The following is a 22,489-nucleotide window of genomic DNA, read 5'->3' on the forward strand; positions in this document are numbered from 1 at the left end:
ATGCTGAGAACATCACTTCCTCCTCAGTGCACTGAATACACAGAAGGGAAGTAACGTGTGGTTTTCAGCTGAAGAGAATCGTCCAGCAGACAGAAAGATCCTGGAGCTAAGGGACCCTGAATGATGCAAATTGTCCTCAATGGGGGCACCTTCTGTGAACCCTCTGGAATCACCCAAAACTGGTTTAGGAGGGGACAGGAAAATGACCCTTCAGGCTAGAATGGAGGACAGCTCAAACCCCACAGAAAACCTAAAAACTTAGCCCCAGAAAATACCCCAAAACAGCCTACCAGGTCATTCCCCAAGAAGAAAGATTTCTACAGAAAAATCACCCAACTAAAAATTTTCTTTTCTCTAAAGGCTCACGTGCCCTCTCATGTGGGCGCTGGGACCTCAGGAATAGAGTTCCAGATGGTTTCACTCACTGTGGTCATTTCCCTGAGGGCAGAAGAACTGCCCGACCTAACATGCACACCTTCTACCCCACCCCAGGTCAGCAACAGAACCCTCCTTTCGAATGAACTTTTATGCGGAACCCCAATAAATAAAACAAACCCAGGGAAAAACTGATCAGTTTGGAGAGGTGCCTGAAAGCTGCCTTGCCCGGCCACTCCCTCACCCCCCAATGACCTGCCCAGGGCACCCCCAAAGATCCCTAAGGATCCACAGTGGTTGGAAAACCACTGCCATAAACCCTTAAAGTTCTCCCTGAGAAAATGGCTTCCCCTCTGCCCGGGAGGAGTTGTGAGAGCACCGTTCACCCACCAGGGGGCAACATACCAGAGCCTTGGTTGGAGCCTAAGAGAATGGAGGAGGGCGTCTCCCTGGAGCCAGAAAGGTCGAGGGTCTAAAAATACAAAAAGAGAGAGATGGACACAAGGCACGGGGGCCAATGTAGCCCCCCAGGGAAGCCTAGGGATCCATGGGGGTGGAGGCCAGGTCAGCAGGGGCGGCCCTATACCTTTGCTCTGTCTCCCAGAATGAACAGGCTGGAACCCAGTAACGGGGTGGCCCCTTGCTCGACTCTACAGCCTTAGCTTCTAGAACATTCACTGCTTCCTCAACTTCCTCCACTGACCTACCTACCCTCCAGAGTTTTGCCCACATCCAAAGAGGAGGTATGTTCCTTCAAAAGGATTATCCAGCTCACATTTATTTCACATTAACCACTTACCAGGCAATATTATCAATGAAATCAAAGGGTTTGGATGGATGGCATAAGGACTTATTCTCTTCCTAATACACATTGAAATAAATACATAATGACTACAAATGTAGAACATTATCAATGTGCCACCGAAAATAACTTCTGCATGCAATCCATGTGACATACACCACACACTGGGAACTAGGAGGTGCCACCTTCGCTTTCCAATACGGCAGCTACTAGCTTGATGTGACTATTTATATTTAAATTAATTAAAATTGAAATTGAGAGTGCGAGTCTTTGCTCCCTCCAGCCAGGGTGCGAGCGCTCAGCAGCCACATGTGGCTAGTGGATGTCAGAGCAGACACAGAACGCTATCGTCATCACAGAAGGTTCTACTGGACCACACTGTTGTAGACTTTGAGAGTCCCCGGAGAGCAGCTGCCAAGTCACACAAACGTCCACTCGGGCTCCACGTCCCTCTGTCCCAGCCCGCATGCCCACTGCGGAAGAGCAGCTAAGACTATCACCCCCAGCAGCAGGCTGCCTTGACCACCTTGCAGACAAACCTCCTACCCACATGGGACGTGCAGAGGTGGCAGGCATGGGGACGGGTGCTGAGACTCCGTGTGGCCCGAAGTGTTGGCGTCACTGGCCAAAGGCGAGTGGCTACTCACCGACCCGCTGTCCTTGCTTTTCTCCGCCGAGGTCTCCTTGTCTTTCGAGGTGCTGGCTGTTTCTGGAGGGGCTGCCTGTGTGCTGGAAGAGCCCCCCTGTGATGACTTGTTTAGTGTTTCTGTGCTCACCTCGGCATCCGCTTCCTGCTGAGGAGCCGTAGCTGGGGGAAAAGGGAGAGAGAAGCCACGTATGAGACAAGCGCCGCGGCTTCCAGAACGGCGGGAAGCCCCACTCTGCACCAAGCCCAGAACAACACTGACCCACCCACCATCCGTAACAGACAGCTGCTGCACAGTCACGCCCAGGGGCTTTTCCAGTTTTCTAGAAGCCAAAATTCCAGACTTAGTGTGAAAATAGGTTAATTCTTAACAGTTCATTAATTCAAGTTTTATGAAGTCACTGTGGAGACGAAAGCATGGTGGTAGAGCAGATGAAGCCCATCAGCAAAGCCAGCCTGCCACCGCTGATCTAGAATTACTCACTCCGTAATTTCTCATTTTAGTCCTATTTTAGCCCCGTGCACTTGCTTCCTTCCAAAGCAAGGCAGGGAAATCCACATGAAAAACAACACGGTGTCTACGGCAGAGAGTTTCTAGAGAGGGTAGAAGCTTGGAGCATCTGAGAGGACGTTCTGAAAGATGGACATTATAATGCCACAAAGAAAGGAACATGAAGGACATTTTGGCCACCTTGTAATAGTGACAACAAAAGGGTCATCAGACACATTCCAGAACTTAGAGGAGAATTTAACTCCACTGCAGGAAGAGATTTAAAGTGGCCATTAAGAAGACAGCTCCCTAAAAGTAAAAGGACCCAGCAATGGGTGGTTCAATACTGCCTTTTTAAAATGACGAAATAAGGGCGCCTGGGTGGCTCAGTTGGTTAAGCGACTGCCTTCGGCTCAGGTCATGATCCCGGAGTCCCTGGATCGAGTCCCGCATCGGGCTCCCTGCTCAGCAGGGAGTCTGCTTCTCCCTCTGACCCTCCCCCCTCACATGCTCTCTCTCTCTCATTCTGTCTCAAATAAATAAAAAAAATAAAAAATAAAAAATAAATAAAATGACGAAATAATAGAAGTAGGAGTTGGCATATACTAGCACCACCTATTTTTGTCAATAAAGTTTTATTGGAACACAGCCATGCCCACCACTTAACATATTGTCTAGGACTGCCTTCTCTCCAAATCAGCACAACAGAGCAGTTGCAACAAACCACATGGCCCACAAATCCAGAAATATTTACTCTGTGGACCTTTCACAGGAAATGTTTGCCAACCTCTGGCCTTGGGTGTGCTTCTCAACCCTGGTCACTCACATGTCACCTTCAAAAAGTTCGCCGGTCTAACAGACACACTACCTTATTAATTATAGAATTTTTAATTATATGAATTGTTTATTTTTTTTAAAGATTTATTTGATAGAGAGATACACAGTGAGAGAGGGAACACAAGCAGGGGGAGTGGGAGAAGGAGAAGCAGGCTTCCCGCCGAGCAGGGAGCCGGATGTGGGACTCGATCCCAGGACCCTGGGATCACGACCTGAGCCGAAGGCAGACGCTTAACGACTGAGCCACCCAGGCACCCCAAGTGTCCAATTCTTGATTTCAACTCAGGTCATGATCTCAGGGCCATGAGTTCAAGCCCCGAATTGGGCTTTGCGCTGAGCGGAGCCTACTTAAGGTTCTCTCTCTCCTGGGGCGCCTGGGTGGCTCAGTCATTAAGCGTCTGCCTTCAGCTCAGGTCATGACTCCGGGGTCCTGGGATCGAGCCCCACATCGGGCTCCCTGACTCCAAGGGAAGCCTGCTTCTCCCTCTCCCACTCCCTCTGCTTGTGTTCCCTCTCTTGCTGTCTGTCTCTCTGTCAAATAAATAAAATCTTAAAAAAAAAAAAAAAAAATTCTCTCTCCATCTGCCCTGTCCCCTGCTCACACTTGCTCTCAAAAAAAAGGAAGGCTAAGCATATAAAACTAGTATCTGTCAGAAATAAAAGCTAACTGTAAAAATTAACACTGAAAATATTACTAATAAATTCTAGCTGGATAGTGTGTCCTGCTGGAGGCTCCTAGCCTGAGGGCTGCTTGTTCTGTTAGAAAGAGAGGACAAAGATAGTTCCAAACCAACATTTTTTCCTTCACATGAGAATTGAGAATCCATGTTACTTAAAGCTAGGAGTCCAGTATTACTTTAAAAGCAGGACTTCTCGGGGCGCCTGGGTGGCTCAGACGGTTAAGCTTCTGCCTTCAGCTCAGGTCATGATCCCAGCGTCCTGGGATCGAGCCCCGAATCGGGCTCCCTGCTCAGCTGGAAGCCTGCTTCTCCCTCTCCTACTCCCCCTCCTTGTGTTCCCTCTCTCTATGTCAAATAAATTAAAAAAAAAAAATCTTTAAAAGCAGGATTTCTCAACTTTAGTGCAATTGACCATGTTGGGCCAGATCATTCTTCATCAAGGGGGGATGTCCTGTGCATTACAGGATGCTTAGCGGCATCCCTGGCTTCTCCACTCTGGATGTCAGTAGCCACCGCCTCGGTTAGGACGACCACACTGCCTGCAGTCACTGCCAGTGTCTTGGGGTGGGGACCAAAAATCACCCCACTGAGAACCACTACACCTCACATGAAACTACACTCAGCCATGGGGCGCCTGGGTAGCTCAGTTGGTTAAGTGACTGCCTTCAGCTCAGGTCATGATCCTGGAGTCCCAGGATCGAGTCCCCCAACAGGCTCCCTGCTCAGCAGGGAGTATGCTTCTCCCTCTGATCCTCCTGCCTCTCATGCTCTCTATCTCTCATTCTTTCTCTCTCAAATAAACAAATAAAATCTTAAAAAAAAAAGAATCTACACTCAGCCCAGTAACAGAGAGGAGGCCAAAAGTTCAAAACAGCTGTGCCTCATGTCTTGGCTCTGTGTCCGCACAAGACTGGCAAGGGACAGGGCAAGCCAACCTGGCCATACCAGTCTGCTCTGTGGGCCTGTGGGCCACGGGGGAGCCGAAGGCCCACCGCACCGGGCCTAGGACAGGCCGCACCCCGAGTGGCTATACCTGACTGGGTACAGGACTTCATGTGCTCGGGCCAGTGGGCCTGCTGGCAGGGGTAGTCACAATAGCTGGTGTTCCAACAGCAGTAGAAAATGGCCTCCTTCTTGCAGTTGGCACACCACTGCTTCTTCTTGGTCTCGTCCACCGCCTGCTGCTTCTCCAGCTCCAGCTGCTTCTTCACCTCGGCAATGAGCCGGTCCCGCTCCTGCTCCAGGCTCTGCCGCATCTCTGCCATGGTCAGCTCTGACAGGGGAGGGAAGAGGACACCAGCTTCATCACCAGTCCCCCGGCCCAGGGCAGGGAGCCTTTCATACCAGATCAGAAAGGCAGTCCAGGATATGGGTTCCAAGAGACACGGGTGCGGATCCTGGCTCAGAGGTGCCTCGGCTGTGTGACCCCCAGGCAAGTAACCTAGCCTGGCTACACCCCAGTATCTGCAGATAACCAGAGCCCCGCCATGATACTGCGTGAAGTCCTCAGAGAAATCTTCAAAGCAATTTCCACTGAGCTCACTTTGAATTTTATCATCAGTGTGTTTGCAACCAAACACTTACAAGCACCCAGCATATACGTGCAGGTGCTGTTCTGACCACCTTGTATCAACTCGCTTCATCTTCACACTAACTCTGTGAGACAAGCTCTACTGTAATATCCCGTTCACGGATAAGGAAACTGAGGCACACGGCTAATAAGGACAGAGCTGGCCCTGGAACTCGGACATGCTTTCCATTTAGTGTGTTTGGTGGCAGTGGGTGAAATCTACCACACAGGACCCTGTGATGGATCATTATGGTTGATCAACTATCAAACCGCTCAGTCTGCTGATACTTCCTCCTTTCACTTGAGACAAGAACTCCATGCACAGTTCACCCAGGGGTGACCTGCACGCCAACAGAAAAATAAAGGATCCTTCGATCGTCAAAATTCTCTTCCTGAAATCAAAACACACACACACACACACACACACTCTCTCTCTCTCTCTCTCTCTCTCTCTCTCTCTCTCTCTCCTCAAACCATGAGTGGCTCAATCGGTTAAGCCTCCGACTCTTGATTTCGGCTCAGCTCATGAGCCCCGCGTCAAGGCTCTGCGCTGGGCGTGGACTCCGCTTAGGATTCGCTCTCACTCTGCTCCTCCCCACCCTGGCTCTCTCACACACGTGCGATCTCTCGCTCTCTCAAAGTTAATTAATTAATTAAAATTTTTAGAAGGCACCAAAAAGAAAATTAACCCCTTGCACTGGTGCCAGAAACAGCCTCTGTCCCTCGCCGCTGCCTTTAACAAGGAGCCTGCAGACCACGGCAAGTTCTGGCCAGCCCTCGTGTATTTTTTTTCAAACGTGCAGCCAATTATTTAAGAATGGAGAGATTCTGCATAAAAATAGATTCCCTGACTTTATTAGAGAAACAAGAAGAAGCCACAATATCCAACTAAACTCCCTCCACGGCAACACGCTAAAGGACAGAAGGCTAACTTCCCCCGTCAGCTTCCTAAGGATTTGCATTTGCAATGCACGATTTCAACACGAATCACCTGCGAGCAGGCGGGCACACCTGGGTCTGCCTCCCTAACACTGGGGACCCCGAGCCAGCATTTGGATTCTGGGGCTGACGCTACACGATGGTCTGAAGGAAAATGCTCTACCTTTGGCAGGGGGGGGGAGCCTTTAACACCATGGACACAATGGCAGGCCAAAACAGCACTCTGTCTGAACCAGGGAGCAACACAGAAGCTTCCTCTACAGTGTGGGACACAAAGGAGGTGTCTGAGACTTTGGTGAAACGCCCAATATTCAACAGGTAGAAGGAAACATCTGGAGCCACAGTGCCGGAACCGGAATCCCAGCTGTGAGACTCCAACAAGCTTCCTCAACGTGTCCGTGCCTCACTTGCTTCACCTGAAAATGGGGATAGCAGAGCCCTTGCTCAGAAGGGTTTCCAGGAGGGGCGCCTGGGTGGCTCAGCCGTTAAGCGTCTCCTTCGGCTCAGGTCATGATCCCAGGGTCCTGGGATCGAGCCCCGCATCAGGCTCCCTGCTCGGCGGGAAGCCTGCTTCTCCCTCTCCCACTCCCCCTGCTTGTGTTCCTACTCTTGCTGTCTCTCTCTCTGTCAAATAAATAAATAAAATCTTAAAAAAAAAAAAAAAGGGTTTCCAGGAGAATTAAATTACAAGGTAATTCACGGAAAAGTACTTAAACAGTTCCTGGCCCCAAGTCCAGAGTTCAGTACACGGACCTACTGCTATTGTTACTACTCTGCTACACATGTTGGTATCTCGAAGAGAAAAGAGGGGAATACCCCCTCATACCTGCTCTTACACCTGGGTCGACTCTCCAGGATCCTGTGCTCTCCCCAGCACTGGGACATCCCCAGCCTACTGCAGACTCAATTCACAGCCTGGACCTGCGTCCAGAGCTGCATAGAAGCTCACCGCCCAAAACCGTCCTCAGTACGGACCAATCCGCCGGGCCTCACCCAGGTTGTGTTTCATTTCAGAGAGCTCCTGCTGGTGCAGCCACTGCAGCTTGTCGATCTCGATCCTCAGCCTGCGAATCTGTAACGAGGGGGAGCGGGACTCTTAGAAGGCACGTCTAGGTGGCATTCACCAGCAGGGCTCGGAACTTGACCTCCAGCTCTAAGAGTCAATGCCACGTGGTAGATCAAGGCGTAGGCAGCCTAGCTGCTGCAGTCCAGAGAGGTGGGCACCAGTGTGTTAACCCAAATTCAAGAAGAATTCTGTTTCCAAAAAGAAATACAGTTGACCCTTGAACAACGTGGGGCGGGAGGGTGGTTAGGGGCGCCAGCACCCTCAGGCAGTCAAAAATCTACATGTAACTTTTGACTCTCCCAAAACTTAATAGCCTACTCTTGACCAGGAAGCCTTACCAAAAACATAAGCAGTTGATGAACACATACATTCTGTGTATTAGATACTATATCTGTACAATTAGGTAAGCTTAAGACAATGTTAAGAAAATCACAAGAAAGAGAAAATGCATTTTACAGTACTGCACTGGAAAAAATCCACATATAATAGATGAGCACAGTTCAAACCCATTTTTCAAGGGTCAACGATACAAGCAGTCCATCTTTTCCAAGAAATACTGGCTCCAGGAAAAGTCACTTCAAGTAAAAACAAGCAGGGGTGGGGATGGGAGTGGGGCCTGGCTGGCTCAGTTGCTAGAGCATGGCGACTCTTGATCTTGGGGTTGTCCCACATTGGGCAGAGAGTTTACTTTAAACATGAATGAATGAATGAATGAATGAATGAATGAATGAATGAATGAATGAATGAAAAACAAGGACCAGATTTTCATAATAAATTAAAACATAATAGGTTTGATTATAACTTTGGTCTAAAAAAATGAAACTAGGGGCGCCTGGGTGGCTCAGTTGGTTAAGCGTCTGCCTTCGGCTCAGGTCATGATCCCAGAGTCCTAGGTTTGAGCCCCACGTCGGGCTCCCTGCTCAGTGGGGAGCCTGCTTCTCCCTCTCCCTCTGCTGCTCCCTTTGTGTTCTCTCTCTCTGTCAAATCAACAAATGAAATCTTTAAAAAAAGAAAGAAAGAAAGAAACTAAAACAAAGATAGCTTTATCTCTTATCTAACATTTTAGGTGGGATCCACAGTCATTCACCTGAAATTCCAAAGCCTAACGTCTCTGGAAACCAAAGGGTATTATTGGAGGAAGGGGTAAGTGTTGCAGGAAAGTCATTGGAGGAAAAAAATAACTTGACCTGAACTGCTATGGGGCTATTTACAGAGTTTGAGGACCACAGTGCTTCTCTACGATGGCAACATTGCCCTCCCAGCTCCCTCCAGGACACTGCAATGTCTGAAGACATCCAGGATGTCCCAGCTGAGGGGTGCGACTGCCAACAAGAGGCAGAAGCCAAGGTGCTGCTGAACAGCCTATGATGGACAGGGCAGCCCCCGTAACGGAATTATCTGGCACAAACGTCAGCAGTGCTGAAGTTGAGAAACCCTCATTTATCCCACAAGGTGTGAACAAGCATATTTCACAGCAGAAATGGGAGGGGGGGGTGCATACTGCCTCTTTAAATTCTGAAAATTTCTGGCACACATCTGGACCCCAAGGTTTCAAGTGAGACATTATGGATCCGTATTTCCAACCATATGCCAATTCTTAAATCAAACAAAAAAACAATGAAGTATTTGGGGAGGGGGGTGCTTTTCTAAGTCAACATCATCCCTTCTTGTTTGTGACATCCTTGGCCCAATCATAAAGAGGGTCACATGAGCAAAAAATCTCAGGGGACTCACTGATTCCTCTCAGGACCTCTCTCAAAGCTTTATATTCACATCGTTCTCCGTCAAAAGCCTATTAGGACACCTTCCCAGAGATTTTTTCTTCTTCTGAGGGTCATCCTAACCCTGCCAGGCCCTCATAGGTCAATAGCTTGTGTGGAATTTCCCGGTCTCCAACCTCACTTTGAATGACCTCAAGAAATCCTGCCACTCATCACTTCACCTGGTGACTCCGCTGCATCTGGCTCACAGTAAATTAGCCTAAGGAAGGAAGTTCAAGAGGTCTATTTTTATAAATGGTCACTTATAAGTGAACAATTTAATGTCTTAACCACTCCATTCCCTAGGCAACCACATGATTGTGGAGGCTCTCAGTACACGAATTCTTAGACAACAATAACCACTTGGATAAAAAAGTCCACATTTACAGAGAGCCAAGAGACAACTACACATGGGGCCAAAGGAACAGACCAGGGGGTGAACTCAGGCTCCGGTGTGGGCTGTCCTCTGATCACACAAAGCAGGGTGTGTCCCCACAGAGCCAGCCTTCTGGCTAAATGAAGAAGTACCCTCCCCAACAACCACAATCGGCAGAGCACCCTGGAGGGACTTCCAGAAAATCTGCTTCCTGGCACCATTTTACAGCAGCCCATAAAACATTCTTAGCAAGTAAGGAATTATGTGTCATCTCTGACCTCGGCTATTGTGCTTCCCGTAGTGTTTTTAGAAAGATCGTTGTAGATCTCTGTCATCGTTCCTTTTATTGCATCCATCATCTGAAAGATAAAAACAGAAACAATTCGGGTGTTCACTTCCCTGAGGCTTTTCAAGAGGACAGACATCTAAAATCTATCTAACATAAAGCAGTGATTCTCAACAGGGGGCTATTCTGCCCCTCACAGGACATTTGGCATCTGTGGCTGTCATGGCAGAGGGGGGCGGGGGGGGGGGGAAGATGGCATCTACTGGGTGAAGGCCAAGGATGAGCTAAATTCCCTACAGCGCACAGAACAGCCGCCACAACAAAGACTTCTCCAGGCCAAAGTGTCACCAGTGCTGAGGTTGAGGAACTGGTATAAACCAGGGGAGTAATGAATCACCTACAAATAAAGCTAGTTTCTGTAACCACAGGCTCATCTGGAGGGTCAGGGCATTCATTCACTGCCTCTCCAGTTTGCTTCCCCTCTTCCTTTGCTTTAAGCATCTGAGCCCCGACGGCATCAGCAAGTTTGTGACATCAGCTCAGGTCCCCGCAGCAAGCACCTAGTTATCTACTGACTGAATAGTGTCTGCAGGATGATTTCTCTCCTACCTCCCACTTGCTGGCTGATCCCACGCCCACCACAGGAGAAAGAGGAGGGGACAGGAGACCCAACAAGGCCTCCAGGCATGGCCTGGTCACTGCCAAGTCTCCACTGTTTTGCAGTTTGCTGCAATCCAGCGAGAAGGCAAGACACAGACCACCCGTCTCTGATGCCCGAGATTGGCTCCCATCATCATCCTCTCTCTGAGCCTTGGATTCCCCATGTAGAAAACAAGGATAACTGCAGTACCCCAGGTAGGGGGTGCACAAAGATGACGTGAGAAATCCGAGTGAAGACTATGGTTCAGGGCAGGTGTTCAGAAATACCTGTTTATCTCTACAGAAAAAAAATTCACACGAGTTAACTATGAAACCGCCAACCCCCAAAATAGTAATCCCCAAATTCACCCCAAAATGGGAAGAAAATGAATACGACGTCTGGAGATTTCCACTCCTAACTTGTTTCGGGGGCCACACATGGACGGTGCCAGGAAAAACACTTCGTGCTTTATGCAGTCGCTCTGTATGGGCCTTCCTGCCCCACTGCACCAGCCATGTCAATTTAAAGTATTAAAACAAAATGGCTTTACAAGAAAACTTTAGAAAGCGGATGAAATTCAATACATTACTAATGCAATGGTTACATTCCATTTTAAAGAAATCATGGATTTGTGGACGGACTTTCACTCTTTCTTCCAAATATAGCAAAGGACGCAACATTACTAAAGAGCACCCTTCTGCCAAAACACACAAATCTGGGTCTTCGACTCCGGGTCACCTTGGAGAGAGGAAAGTTCATCAGCTCCAAAAATATTTCACTGTGTTCATTTTCTTAACTGTAAAGACAATGTCTATCAAGAAGTTCATCCCTCAGGGTGCCTGGGTGGCTCAGTTGTTTAAGCGACTGCCTTCGGCTCAGGTCATGATCCTGGAGTCCTGGGATCGAGTCCCGCATCGGGCTCCCTGCTCAGCGGAGAGTCTGCTTCTCCGACTCTCCCCCCTCATGATCTCTCTCTATCACTATCTCTCTCAATAAATAAATAAAAATCTTTAAAAAAAAAAAAAAAAAGACGTTCACCCCTCAATTTTGCTGTAAGAGCAAAATGGGCAGCCAAAGGTAATAGAATAAAACTAAATGCAAGAGCTCAGAAAACTAGCCAGAGCCACTCAACGGGCATCAGTTTCCCCATCTGTAAATAGGCGGCTTGGACCAAATCAATGAAAGGTGGTATAAGGCTGGACTACAAGCAGAACAAGGGACCATTTAGACAATACCAGACACCTTCTTAAATCAGTAATGAAAACATGACCCCCCTTTCCAGTCTCCTGTAACTCTGCACATCCCATTAGGAAGAAAGTCTCAGTTTGGTTCCAATATGTACCAAACACTTATATGACAATCTATCTTTTAACCAAAGGAACAAAGACTTGGGCTTCAAGTCTTGACAAGGAAGGGTGATCTGACAATATTAAGCTCAATTTTATTTCAGTTCTTCAACGAAGTCAATTTAAATAAAATTAAATTTAACTTAAATAAAAATATTGTATCAATAACTCATTGGTGGACAGGTAAGACTAAAATCTTGAGAATGGCCATCAATGACTATACCTTGAATCCTGGCTGTTCTGACACTCAACGACCCTATAACAATTCATGCATTTTATTCAAAAGGAGAACAGACATAGTAAATGGGAGAGACAAAGTCATCCCCGAGACCAGTTCTGATTCTAGCTGAGGTGAGGGGGAGACTGGGGGAGCGGGGGGATGTTATGCAGGGTTGCTTAAAAAAGCCACATGCAAGAACAATGAGTTCATGGACACTGAACATCTGTGGTCAGTAGGCTTCATGGGAATTCACAAAGCAGAGGACCCAGCTGAGCCATGCCGACTCCTGACCGCAGAAACCCTGAGATAAGAAATATGAGTTGTTTTCAGTTGCTGTGTTTTGTGGTAATTTGTTATGCAGCAATACCTGATATACCTTGAGAGAAGGGATAAAAAGAAAATGACTAACAAAAACACACCGGTAAAAGAATGTAAGTGTCTCTTGTCATCCAGAACTAAAAGGGAGCCTACCTTTAACCCAACATAATACCGCAACTCTTTATTAAAAGACTTCAAGAATTCGAGATCCAACTATTCCCAATGACTGTCACCCACTCTTTCTAGAAACCTGAATAATTTACTCATCACTAATTAGTAATATACTCATTTGTGAAGAGTAAATTATTACTACTGCCTGCTTAGTCATATGCTAAATACTCTTCCTAGGTTATTACTCATGAACTACTATTAATAGCCACTGAGAGTAACAAGCCTGGTGAAGAGGCGTCAGGCACCCACAGGCATTCACTCGACAGCTCTATGTCGACACCTACTGTGTGCGGGCACTTTTCTAGGCCCTGGAGGTAAGCCAAACAGATAAGATACTGCTCTCGCGGAGCTGACATTCTGGTGGTTATTCTGCTATGAAGCAGCGTGTCACATGGACCCGCACAAAAACACCAGAGCACGCTCACGGGACGGTGAGAAGAGCTGCAGGATGTATCCACCTGAATTCAACAGTGAGCACAGAAGCACCTGGCAAATTCAGAGAAAGAGCCTGCAGGAGAAAACACCCACAAATGAACCCACTGAGGGGATTCCTGCCACCATGTCCCCGAGGGTGGGCGCGTCAGGAGGGATGCCACTACTCCCTAGGCCATCTTGGTTCCTGGAAAGACCTAGATGTGAGCGTCGTACCTTACACATCTCATGCTTACAATTCTGTCCCTTTGTTCCACGTGGCTTCTAGATGCAAACCAACCCCTTGGTCTGTTATTAACTGACGGAACAGTAACTCGTCCCAGCGCTTAAGGAAACCGTCTCGATGAGTGCCATGAATTCTGAAGGGTAATTCTGATGCCATGTCATTTTTCCGCTGTGTACTAACTTAGCATCAAAGCCCTCAGAATAAGATGCAGTGCATTCTAGATTTCTCTGCTTGGATCCAACTTGAGACCCAAATGGAAGAATGTGGGCTTGGAGAGCCTCAAGAAAAACAGGGTCTCCCCTCCGAAGCACCCTGGAAAGCCTGCAAGGTCAAGATCCTTCTGGCTCCCATCAGGAAGCGGGTCCTCTGAGCCCCCACCCCCACCCCCGGATGCTACTGGCACTCACTTTGCTAGTGTACTTGGCAATGTCCGCAGCGACGTCAGCGGAAGCGGTGGCGATGGGCAGGTCTGCGCTGACTGAGGATGCAAGGGTGCTCGTGGACCCTGAGCTGGTGACCAGGGGCGACGACTGAGTGCTGGTCACCAGGGTGATGGTGGAGGTGGATGGGCTCTGCGTGATCTCCTTCTGCTGCACAGCTGGGAAAGCAAAGCGTCCTGGTCACCCCATTGTCACGGGAAAGGACCGACCCAGCATGAAGCTGCGCAGAGGGAGTGAAGTCCCTGACATACACCCTTTGAGCGTGTCTACGTTCAAGTGACAGACATTCTCCCCTTGACCAGTCTCTGGCCAGGACCCTCTCAGCCTTTTCTGGGATGACGCCTCAAGCTTGGCCCGTAAAGCCTTGTGTAAACACTAACATGGTTTCTGAAAGCTCAAGGCCGTAGCCCTAGGAAGAGGCTGCCAAATGAATTTACTATTTGTTCCAGCCAATACCCTATGGCCCCTGTCTCCCAGTCTCTATGGGAGGGTAGGAACCTAACTTCAAGAAGCATCAGTTAGCAACCCCATGGTGGTTTCACATGAACCAACCCCCCACTTCCCATTTTTTGTCAAATTTCATGTCCCTGACTCTACTGGAGTGCCCACTCAACCCCTTCCCTACCTCCGCGCCCCTTCTCCCTTTAAAACACCCAGTCACCTCTGTGGAAATTGGGATTAACGTCAGTTCATGCTAGACTTTTTTCTCCCTATCGTAATAACAGATACTGATTAAAACCAGTCCTTACCCCTTTCACTAGTATCCAGCTTTGTCTGTCTTTGACACACGACAATCTGGAAACTGAGAACCATACCATCAATGGGCCTCTTCTTGACAGCACCTAAGTTCCCCTGGGGAACCTCGTAATTCTTACAGGGTACAAACACAGAAAAACTGGAACTATAGTCATCCCAATCTCAAATATCCTAGATTCACTCCTGCCCCACTAGCTCTTTAAATTCCAAGAGCACTCCAGCTGCGCTCCCACTGTGCCTGACCAATCTGTCAGTCCTCCTTCCCGCCGTCTTCCATGGGTTCTTTGGGGCTGTTCAAGACCTGGCTACCTTTCAACCCATAGCTGCAGCTCTTTACAGCTCTACTCCCTAGGGTGCACTCAGTATGTGAGAGTTTCAACCGAAGACCCCAACCTCCAAGGATCTAGATGGTGGGCTTCCCTGTGGGACAAGATCAGCATCAGCGCTCACAAAAGATGGGCCGACAGGTACTCATCTGAGCAGCACCAGATCGAGCCACTTCAGCCACTGGTGCATGATGCTGACTGTTCTTCTGGAGGTGGCTAATCCCTAGTGATTAAGGTACCTTTTGCTACCAACTCCTCACACTGCCCTCTTCCTGAAATAATGCCAAGAGGTTCAGGGGTGGGCACAAGAAAACTTACACAAAGGTATTCATTGCAGCACTGCTTACAACAGAAAAAAACTGGGAGCAATCTAAATGCTCATCAGCAGGGGAATACTTGATTTAAATCAACTGTGGAATACTATGCAGCAGTCCAAAAGAATAACGTAGATAGATAACATGGATGAACCTCCAAAACATGCTGATGGGTAAAAAAAAAAAAAAAAAGAAAAAGAAAAAGAAAAAGAAAAAAGCAAGTATGGTACCATTTTTATGTTTTAAAAAAAGGAAAAAGAAAAAAAAGTACTATTTGTATGGAGAGTCATATATACGTAAATATATATGCATACATGCATAAAAAAGGTTTTACGGTTAACAGTGGCCGCTGAGAAAGGGTGAAGAATGAAATGGAAGTTCGGTCAAGACAACAGATTGCGGGGCAAATATTTTACCCCATTCGAAGAAGCCTATATGCATGTCTTGTTTCTAACAACGGAGGGGAAAAAAAAAAATAAAAGTGAAAAAACAAGTCGCAAAACAATCTTTAAAAATAATGCCACATGGGATGCGCGAGGTCTTCAAGATACGACGGCCACGAAACAAAAAGGAACTGAAAAAAAAAAAGAAAAAGAAAAAGAAAGAAAACAATTCTGTCTCTCCTGTCGATGTGGCAAGAAGGGAGTGGGCGCCACGTTGAACAGAAGGGGGCGTGGTACCTTTCACAGCCTGTCTGGTCTGATATCTCGTCCCCTGGGAAGACTGAGGCTGCTGGTTCTGCTGCTGGTTCTGCTGCTGGCGCTGTATCTTCTGCATGTGCCACTTTTGGGAAGACGTTTGAAACTTACTTGACGAGTTCCACACGACCCGCTGCACGGCCGGGGCAGTCTCCTTCGGTAAAAGCGGCCTCTGCTTTTTCACCGGGCTTCCCGTGGTGGTGGCGGCGGCGGCGGTGGCGGCGGCAGCGGCGGCCGGGGCCGTGACGGTGGACGTGGTGCTGGTGGTGGCCGTGACACCGGCCGTGGGAGTTTGGGAGGAGGAGCGGGTGAGGAGCGGAGTTTCAGGCGGGGACTGGTTGCCCGCTGTGGTGGATGGCGGAGCTTTACCTACAACTAAAGCCGATGCATGAAAACAAACAAACAAAAAGTGGAGATTGGACTCAGGCTGGCCCGCAGCGTCTGTCTACGCCAGCACGTTCCGGGTCAAACGGAGCAAGGCCAGCCACGAATGCCGAACAAACTCAGCAGGGCAAGGACCCCCCGGTGGAGGAGCACATCTCACCTTAGGCACACAGTCTGCCTCTGCACATCTTCCTGAGTGTCGGCCTTTTCTTGTGGGCACTTGCCCACATCTGAGACTCCTATAGGGGCCTCTGGGGAAAATGGGCTGAACTAGACCCAGCCCCTGCCCTCAAGCTGCCCACCAATGACTGGATGAACAAAATGACTGCACATGGTTTGTTTTATAGTTGGAGCCAGGTAAGCACTTTGTGAAAGACCCAGCCAAAGTCGATCCAGAGATGAAGACCATCCCTTCGACTAGGGAACACGTACTCCCAAGCATCAGGTGACTTCCCAAAGGCCAAAGCACTGAACACCATGAAGTCACCCAGAAAGAAAGTCTCCCTTGACCTCTGACACCCTCCGGGACAAAGTCCCAGCATGCTGCTAACGGCCTTGACCTCACACGAAAGGGAATTCGACCCCATAGCCAGAACCTTCCCAACACAATGGTATTGCTAAGTCAGGAGACTTGCTTTTGTTGCTATGGTTGTTGCTGTTATTGTTTTATTATGGGTTTTTTTTATTTTAATTCCAATACAGTGAACATACAGTGTTCTATTTGTTGCAGGTGTACGGTATCGTGACTCGACAATGCTTACATATTACTGAGCGCTCACCATGGTCAGTATACACCTTGCTTTTACTCTGACTGTATTCCCGTTGCCTTTTATCAGGCAATACTGGTTTACCTCTTGTGCGGTGGTCAAATCTACATCTAAAATGAGCTTAATTCTTTTGTAAAGCGTAAGTTGCTTTAAATAAAAACATAAAGTCAAGAATTATACAAGCAGGACTTGGGAATGGCCAAACTAATGAACTGTGAATGACAAATTTGGAAAAGGCTGCCTTCCAGAGTCGGTCTTCTGGGAGGGGGCGGGTGTGGTGGAGGGGTAGGATTTCAACAGGCAAAATTGAGAGTTTGGGGGGTGAGAGCATCAGCCAAGACGTGTTTAGGAACAGGCAGCATTTCGGTCAGTCAGAGTAGGCAGTGAGGAGTGGCGGGAAGGCGGGTTAGAGCCAGAAGCACTGAGCAGCCCAGAAGGGGTGGCCCCGTCGCGCTCATCTGTACAGGGGGTGGGGTCAGGTATCACTGCAGAGGTCCCAGCCACCAGTGGGGTGGGTCTGCCTCTCCCCGCAAAAGGATGCCCGTGGATCACACCCAAAACACGGGTACAAGTCAGCACCCATGTGGGAGACAATGTACCTTGACATAAGCAACTTTGAAGGAGGATTATGTCTGTTCTTTTAGATTTATGTAACCCGGAAAAGACCTGACCTTGATTATGCTAGGGAGGATTTTCAGTACACTGGATTTTAGGAAGTCAAGGAGAATGAGAGAGAAAAAAAAAACAAACAAGCTGACTTTCCTGACTCCAGGGCGGGGGAATTTCTCGTTGGTCATCACATCTGCCTAGCCCTCCTCTGCCCTCCTGCTCCTCTGGGCCCCCCCAAGTTCATAGACAAGGGCGCAGGTGGAGCGGGAAGGGGAGCACTCCATGCAGTGATGAGCCCTGATTTTTCCCCGGGATGATATGACGCACCAGACACTGGATACAGCCCCTGCACCTTGCAGGTGGGGAGGGGGCTTTGAACCCAGGTTTTCTAGGAGCGGTTTACCAGGGTGGTCCCCCGGTAGGGTTTCTAACCTGCAGAAGCACTTTACCTGCCTCCCTTTCCTCCCAGGTGACCAAAAAATATCCCGTTACTGTTGAGGACCAAGCCTAGCCCCTCTCCTCAGACAGTAGGTCCTCCTCTCGCTACTGATTTGCAGAAACAAACAGCTGGCTTCGCAGATGGGTTGCTGCTCTACAGTGGCCACGGATGGCTCTCTGTTCCAAATGAAAACCAGGAGTGTGCAATCCAAAAAGATTCTAGGCCCGAGGCACCCTTTGGGGTTACTACTTAGACACTAAAATATTTTGATTTCTAGAAGATTCTAGCAGTTTATAGAAGGGAAAAAAAGAGGCCATAGGAAATTCCATTTGTCCTAGAAATTTGGAATGTATAATCAAATCACCTATGTAGCCCAGGAAAGGGGGAATCTCTTAAGGGCCACCATTCCAGAACCTGCCCCTACTTATTAACCTACTGATTCTAGAGTCTGGTCAATGTCTAGTACCTAAAGGGCAGGCTTTCTAAAAGAAGGATGGAAATTACTGATGTTGTAAGGTAAGCACAGCAAGGTCTCTATGAAGCTCTCTCTTTGCCTCGATTCTGAGATCACCAGCTAGAAAGCAGTTTTGCTACCTAAGGCTCCAAATTCTACACATAAGCTGCATTCCCAGCTGAAGGGGAACTGAAGGCACACTGTAAAATGCCCTTCACTTAATAAACTCGTAAGTGAAAACACAACGTTGAAAAAAATGGCTCTACTGCAGAGTATGATACAAAGTTGATTCTTCAAGACCCAAACAACCATCAAGGGGCTCTAAATTTAAGACTGGCAGATCTTTGTCCCAACCCCTGGGACGATGCCCTATCTGAATTATGTTTTAGGATCATCTTCAGCTTGGGGCGCCTGGGTGGCTCAGTCGTTAGGCGTCTGCCTTCAGCTCAGGTCATGATCCCAGGGTGCTGGGATCGAGCGCTGCATCGGGCTCCCTGCTCCGTGGGCTCTCTCCCACTCCCCCTGCTTGTGTTCCCTCTCTTGCTGTGTCTCTCTCTGTCAAATGGATAAATAAAATCTTTAAAAAAAAAAGAATCATCTTCAGCTTAATTACATACACCACACACTTGGGGTCTCCCAGACATATTTCCTTCAGACATCAGTGCAAGGAAGAGCTGTGTCTCAACTGGGTTGTTTTGTTTTGGTTTGGTTTGGTTTTGGGTTTTTTTGGAAAAATAGGAGATCCTTTAAGGGACTGTAATTCCCTTGTTGCTTTGACTGCTAGGAAGCTCACAGCCAAAATGAAAGCCCAACTATGCTAACTCTGAAGGCTAGAACATATTTCTGTGCATAAACTTTCCCAGACCACTTACTATTCTACTTTCATCTTTTACAGACTTTATTTACATTTTGTTTCATGGTCAAATATTGTCAATCTGTTATAGATTCTTTCTGGAAGGGGAAGAGGCATAAAACCAATCCATCCAAAGATATGTTCCAGAAAATAAGGAACAATGTAACTGTATCATTCATAGGAGCACTGCCATGGCTGTACCGAAATATTCCCATAAACCTCATGGAATAAATGCTACTCCCCTACTGTTTTCTGCCACATCTGCCTCAAATCCCAATCCACAACCCATCAACCTATTTTTCATAGGCCATCCGTAAATCTAAAGTGACCTGGGAATGGTGTGCTAGTCTATCCTCCCTGCCCCACTCAACTGCTTCTCTTTCTCCCTCCACTGCACCATTCAGAGACATTCCATTCTCTTCTGAAGAACTACAAGAATTCTCGCTCCTTAACAACGGAGGTTCCATAGCATCCCAGGTGGACAAGGACAAAGAAGATTCTCAAGGCCCATCCCCAACTTGCTCTAAGCAGCCAGACTCAGAATCACATCTTACTCAAGAATTTGGCTGAGAAGTCCGCTCCTGTCAACAGTTGGGCATGGTCAAAAATCAAGCCTGACTATTCCTTCGGGTACTCACAGAGTACATAAAGTTCTGTGGCTATAACCTCCAGTTTGTCCTTAGGCAATGTTTTTCCTGGGCCCTTAATTAACTCTTCAATTATATCTTTCTTGGGCATGTTGGAATCCCTCCATACCCACTTGCCAAAACCAACTGGAAAATGTGCTGACTGTTTTGTCCATGGGAAGGACACCTTTCCCATCATGCACACTTTCCTTCTGGAGGAGATCTTGCCTCCCAGGGAACCAATGGCAACGTTAAGACATCTCTCATAGCCACAACTGGGCAGATGCTCCTGGCATCTGGTGGGTAGAGGCCCAGGATGCTATTAAACATTCCCCAGTGCACAGGATATAAAGTATTACTCTGCACAAAATGTCAATAGTGTGTCAGTGAAACACATATGTGGTGGAACACCAATTCAAGTGCCCGCCATCCAACGCCCCAAGGAGCACTCGGCATTCTGGTACCACCTCCCCAAGTGGTCTCCTAATTTCAGTAAGAAAATGCACTGGGGAGGTGCCTGGGCAGCATGAAGGGAAGAAAGGGAGCTGAACTCCTCAAGATCTTTGAATTGAACTTTTCTAACAATATCAACCTTGTCACATGTCTAAACGTTGACAAACACTTGAGAGAAATGAGTGAGCCTATTGGGAAAGCAGGTGCTTCGGCTAAAAATGACCTTGCTGCTAGAAACACCTACCGTTTTTTACTTTTCTGGGACCAGAATCAACCACGTTGGGTACTAAGCAGATGAAAGGCAGGCAGGTCCCGGGGGAAGTCAGTCCTGGCCTGATCAGTGACTTAGCTAGGTGACCCTGAGCCAATCAAAGCTCCGCTCTGGTGCCTCCCTTTGTGACGTCGGAGGGTCACATAACTTCTGGAAATACAAATGCAAGGTGGCCCTCTAAACCAAATCAAGAAACTGGAAACTGGTGCGATCACTTACCATCCTGCTTGGGAGATGTTTCTTTGGGTTCCTTCTTATTTTTACGACCCTCCCGCCCAGAATGGTCTTCTCCTAAATCTATGACAAGTTCACTTTCTGAATCGGAGTCCAGGCCCAAATGTACTGTTGGGGAATCGGTCTCATCTTTCCCCTTCAGTTTATCCTTTGTGGGATGAGGGGAGGCTTTCGCTTTTTCTGAAAAGTCCTTCTCAGGCTGGGGGCTTGCCTTTTCCTTGACCGAGCCCGGATCAGCTTTCTCGCTGGCTGGTGATGTGCTTTTCAGCTCCTCCTTAGTCTCCACAGGGTTGGCCAGTTTGGGCTTTTTTTTGACAGCCGATGGCTCTTTGTCCATCCGACTACCCTCTTTGTCTTCTGCGTCTTCTGGCTCATTCTTGGACTTCTGCTCATCGTCACTGATATACTCACTATCGCTACTATCAGACTTCTCGGAATCTTCCGAATCACTGTGCTCTACGGCCGTGTAAACATCTTCTGAGATTTCGTTTATGCCTAAATTCAAAGAGAAAACCCAGCATGTGGCGTAGTCACAAAATAAAGAGCAGGACCTACAACGCAAACATTTTCCACGCCAAATGCTGGAATAAAAAAAAAAAAAACCATTTCAAATCTCATCACACTGGCCTGGTGGGGTTACCAGTGAGCTAGCTGCAGCTGACAAATGGAACTTGGGTTTGCAGAGGGTTTCAGTTACTGACATTCAAAGATGACAAGGGACCAGACAACGTAAATTTTAAATTTATCCAGAGCTACATCTTTGCATCACTGATAACTAATTGGGATGTAGAGAATGGGAGGGATTGAAGGGAACAACAGATATGAGCTGTTAAAACGGATCCATTTTACAGATCAGAAAATAGAGGCCCAGAGAAATCACTTTATCCTAGGACATAAAGAAAACCAAGACAGAGGGAAGGCCAGAACACTGGGCTCCTGATAGACCACCAGCACTGTTCCCGCGAATTCCCAAAGCATTCAAGTCCTTTTCCCTTTGTGTCCAGGCCTCCAAGAAATAAACCAAAGCCTTAAAGCAAAGATTGCCAACTCACAGCCCACAAGCCACATCTGGCCAGCACACAAATGTTATGTAGGAAGCAAGAGCTTGGCCCAGCAGGTATTTTGTTGTTTGTTTGTTTTTCACTTAGAACGACCATATTGCCCAATTCACAAGTCAGGAAATTTCACCCAGAAATCAAGACAGCAGGCTTGTGTGGAAAGAGCAGAGGATCTGGCCACTCTGGGTCACAGGCCTACAAGGCAATGGCTGGCTAGAGCCACGAAGCCACTGGCTGCTTCCCTCAGGGACACGCCATCTCTCCAGCTGACCCCAGCGCCCAGCCCTCCCTCCTGCTCCCTGAGCTGATGCAGAGGCGAGCTGCCATCTTGTCCGCCCTGTTCTTCCACGGACAGCGGAGTCAAGAACAAAGTCACGCATCTCCACATCTCTATCCAAAGCCAGACAGAATGACAACGTAGCAGGTGTTTCTCACTCTCTCTCTCTCACACACACACACACACACACACAAATGGGCAAAAGCATATTCCATTTAACCCATTTATGTGTCCTGTTCCCAATAATGAGTGGCATCTGGCCGCAGGTAGACAATACTATACCCTAAAATGCTGAAATGAGAAAAACCCAATCTGTACTTCTTCATTCTAGAGCCATGGCCACTATGAAT

The 22,489-nt window shown here is 48.0% G+C and overlaps 1 protein-coding gene across 19 annotated transcripts in view; it reads right to left on the minus strand.

Annotated features, from left to right (window-relative positions):
- ZMYND8 (zinc finger MYND-type containing 8) overlaps window positions 1–22,489 on the minus strand; it is a 126,584-nt gene that overhangs the window by 8,534 nt on the left and 95,561 nt on the right. For 14 of the 19 annotated variants that reach the window (XM_035006478.1, XM_035006489.1, XM_035006477.1 and 11 more), the window contains 7 exons: window positions 20,790–21,299; window positions 15,826–16,089; window positions 13,588–13,778; window positions 9,820–9,900; window positions 7,333–7,411; window positions 4,864–5,103; window positions 1,825–1,985 (listed from right to left, as the gene is read on the minus strand). In XM_035006478.1, coding sequence (XP_034862369.1) covers window positions 1,825–1,985; window positions 4,864–5,103; window positions 7,333–7,411; window positions 9,820–9,900; window positions 13,588–13,778; window positions 15,826–16,089; window positions 20,790–21,299 — 1,526 coding nt within the window. Of the gene's footprint in view, window positions 1–780; window positions 848–1,824; window positions 1,986–4,863; window positions 5,104–7,332; window positions 7,412–9,819; window positions 9,901–13,587; window positions 13,779–15,825; window positions 16,090–20,789; window positions 21,300–22,489 lie in introns of all 19 variants that reach the window. The other 5 variants (XM_035006491.1, XM_035006480.1, XM_035006475.1 and 2 more) reach the window with 2 other exon arrangements.

Source organism: Mirounga leonina, unplaced genomic scaffold, assembly GCF_011800145.1.
Source record: "Mirounga leonina isolate KUSES-001 unplaced genomic scaffold, KU_Mleo_1.0 Mir_150, whole genome shotgun sequence".
Taxonomy (NCBI): domain Eukaryota; kingdom Metazoa; phylum Chordata; class Mammalia; order Carnivora; family Phocidae; genus Mirounga; species Mirounga leonina.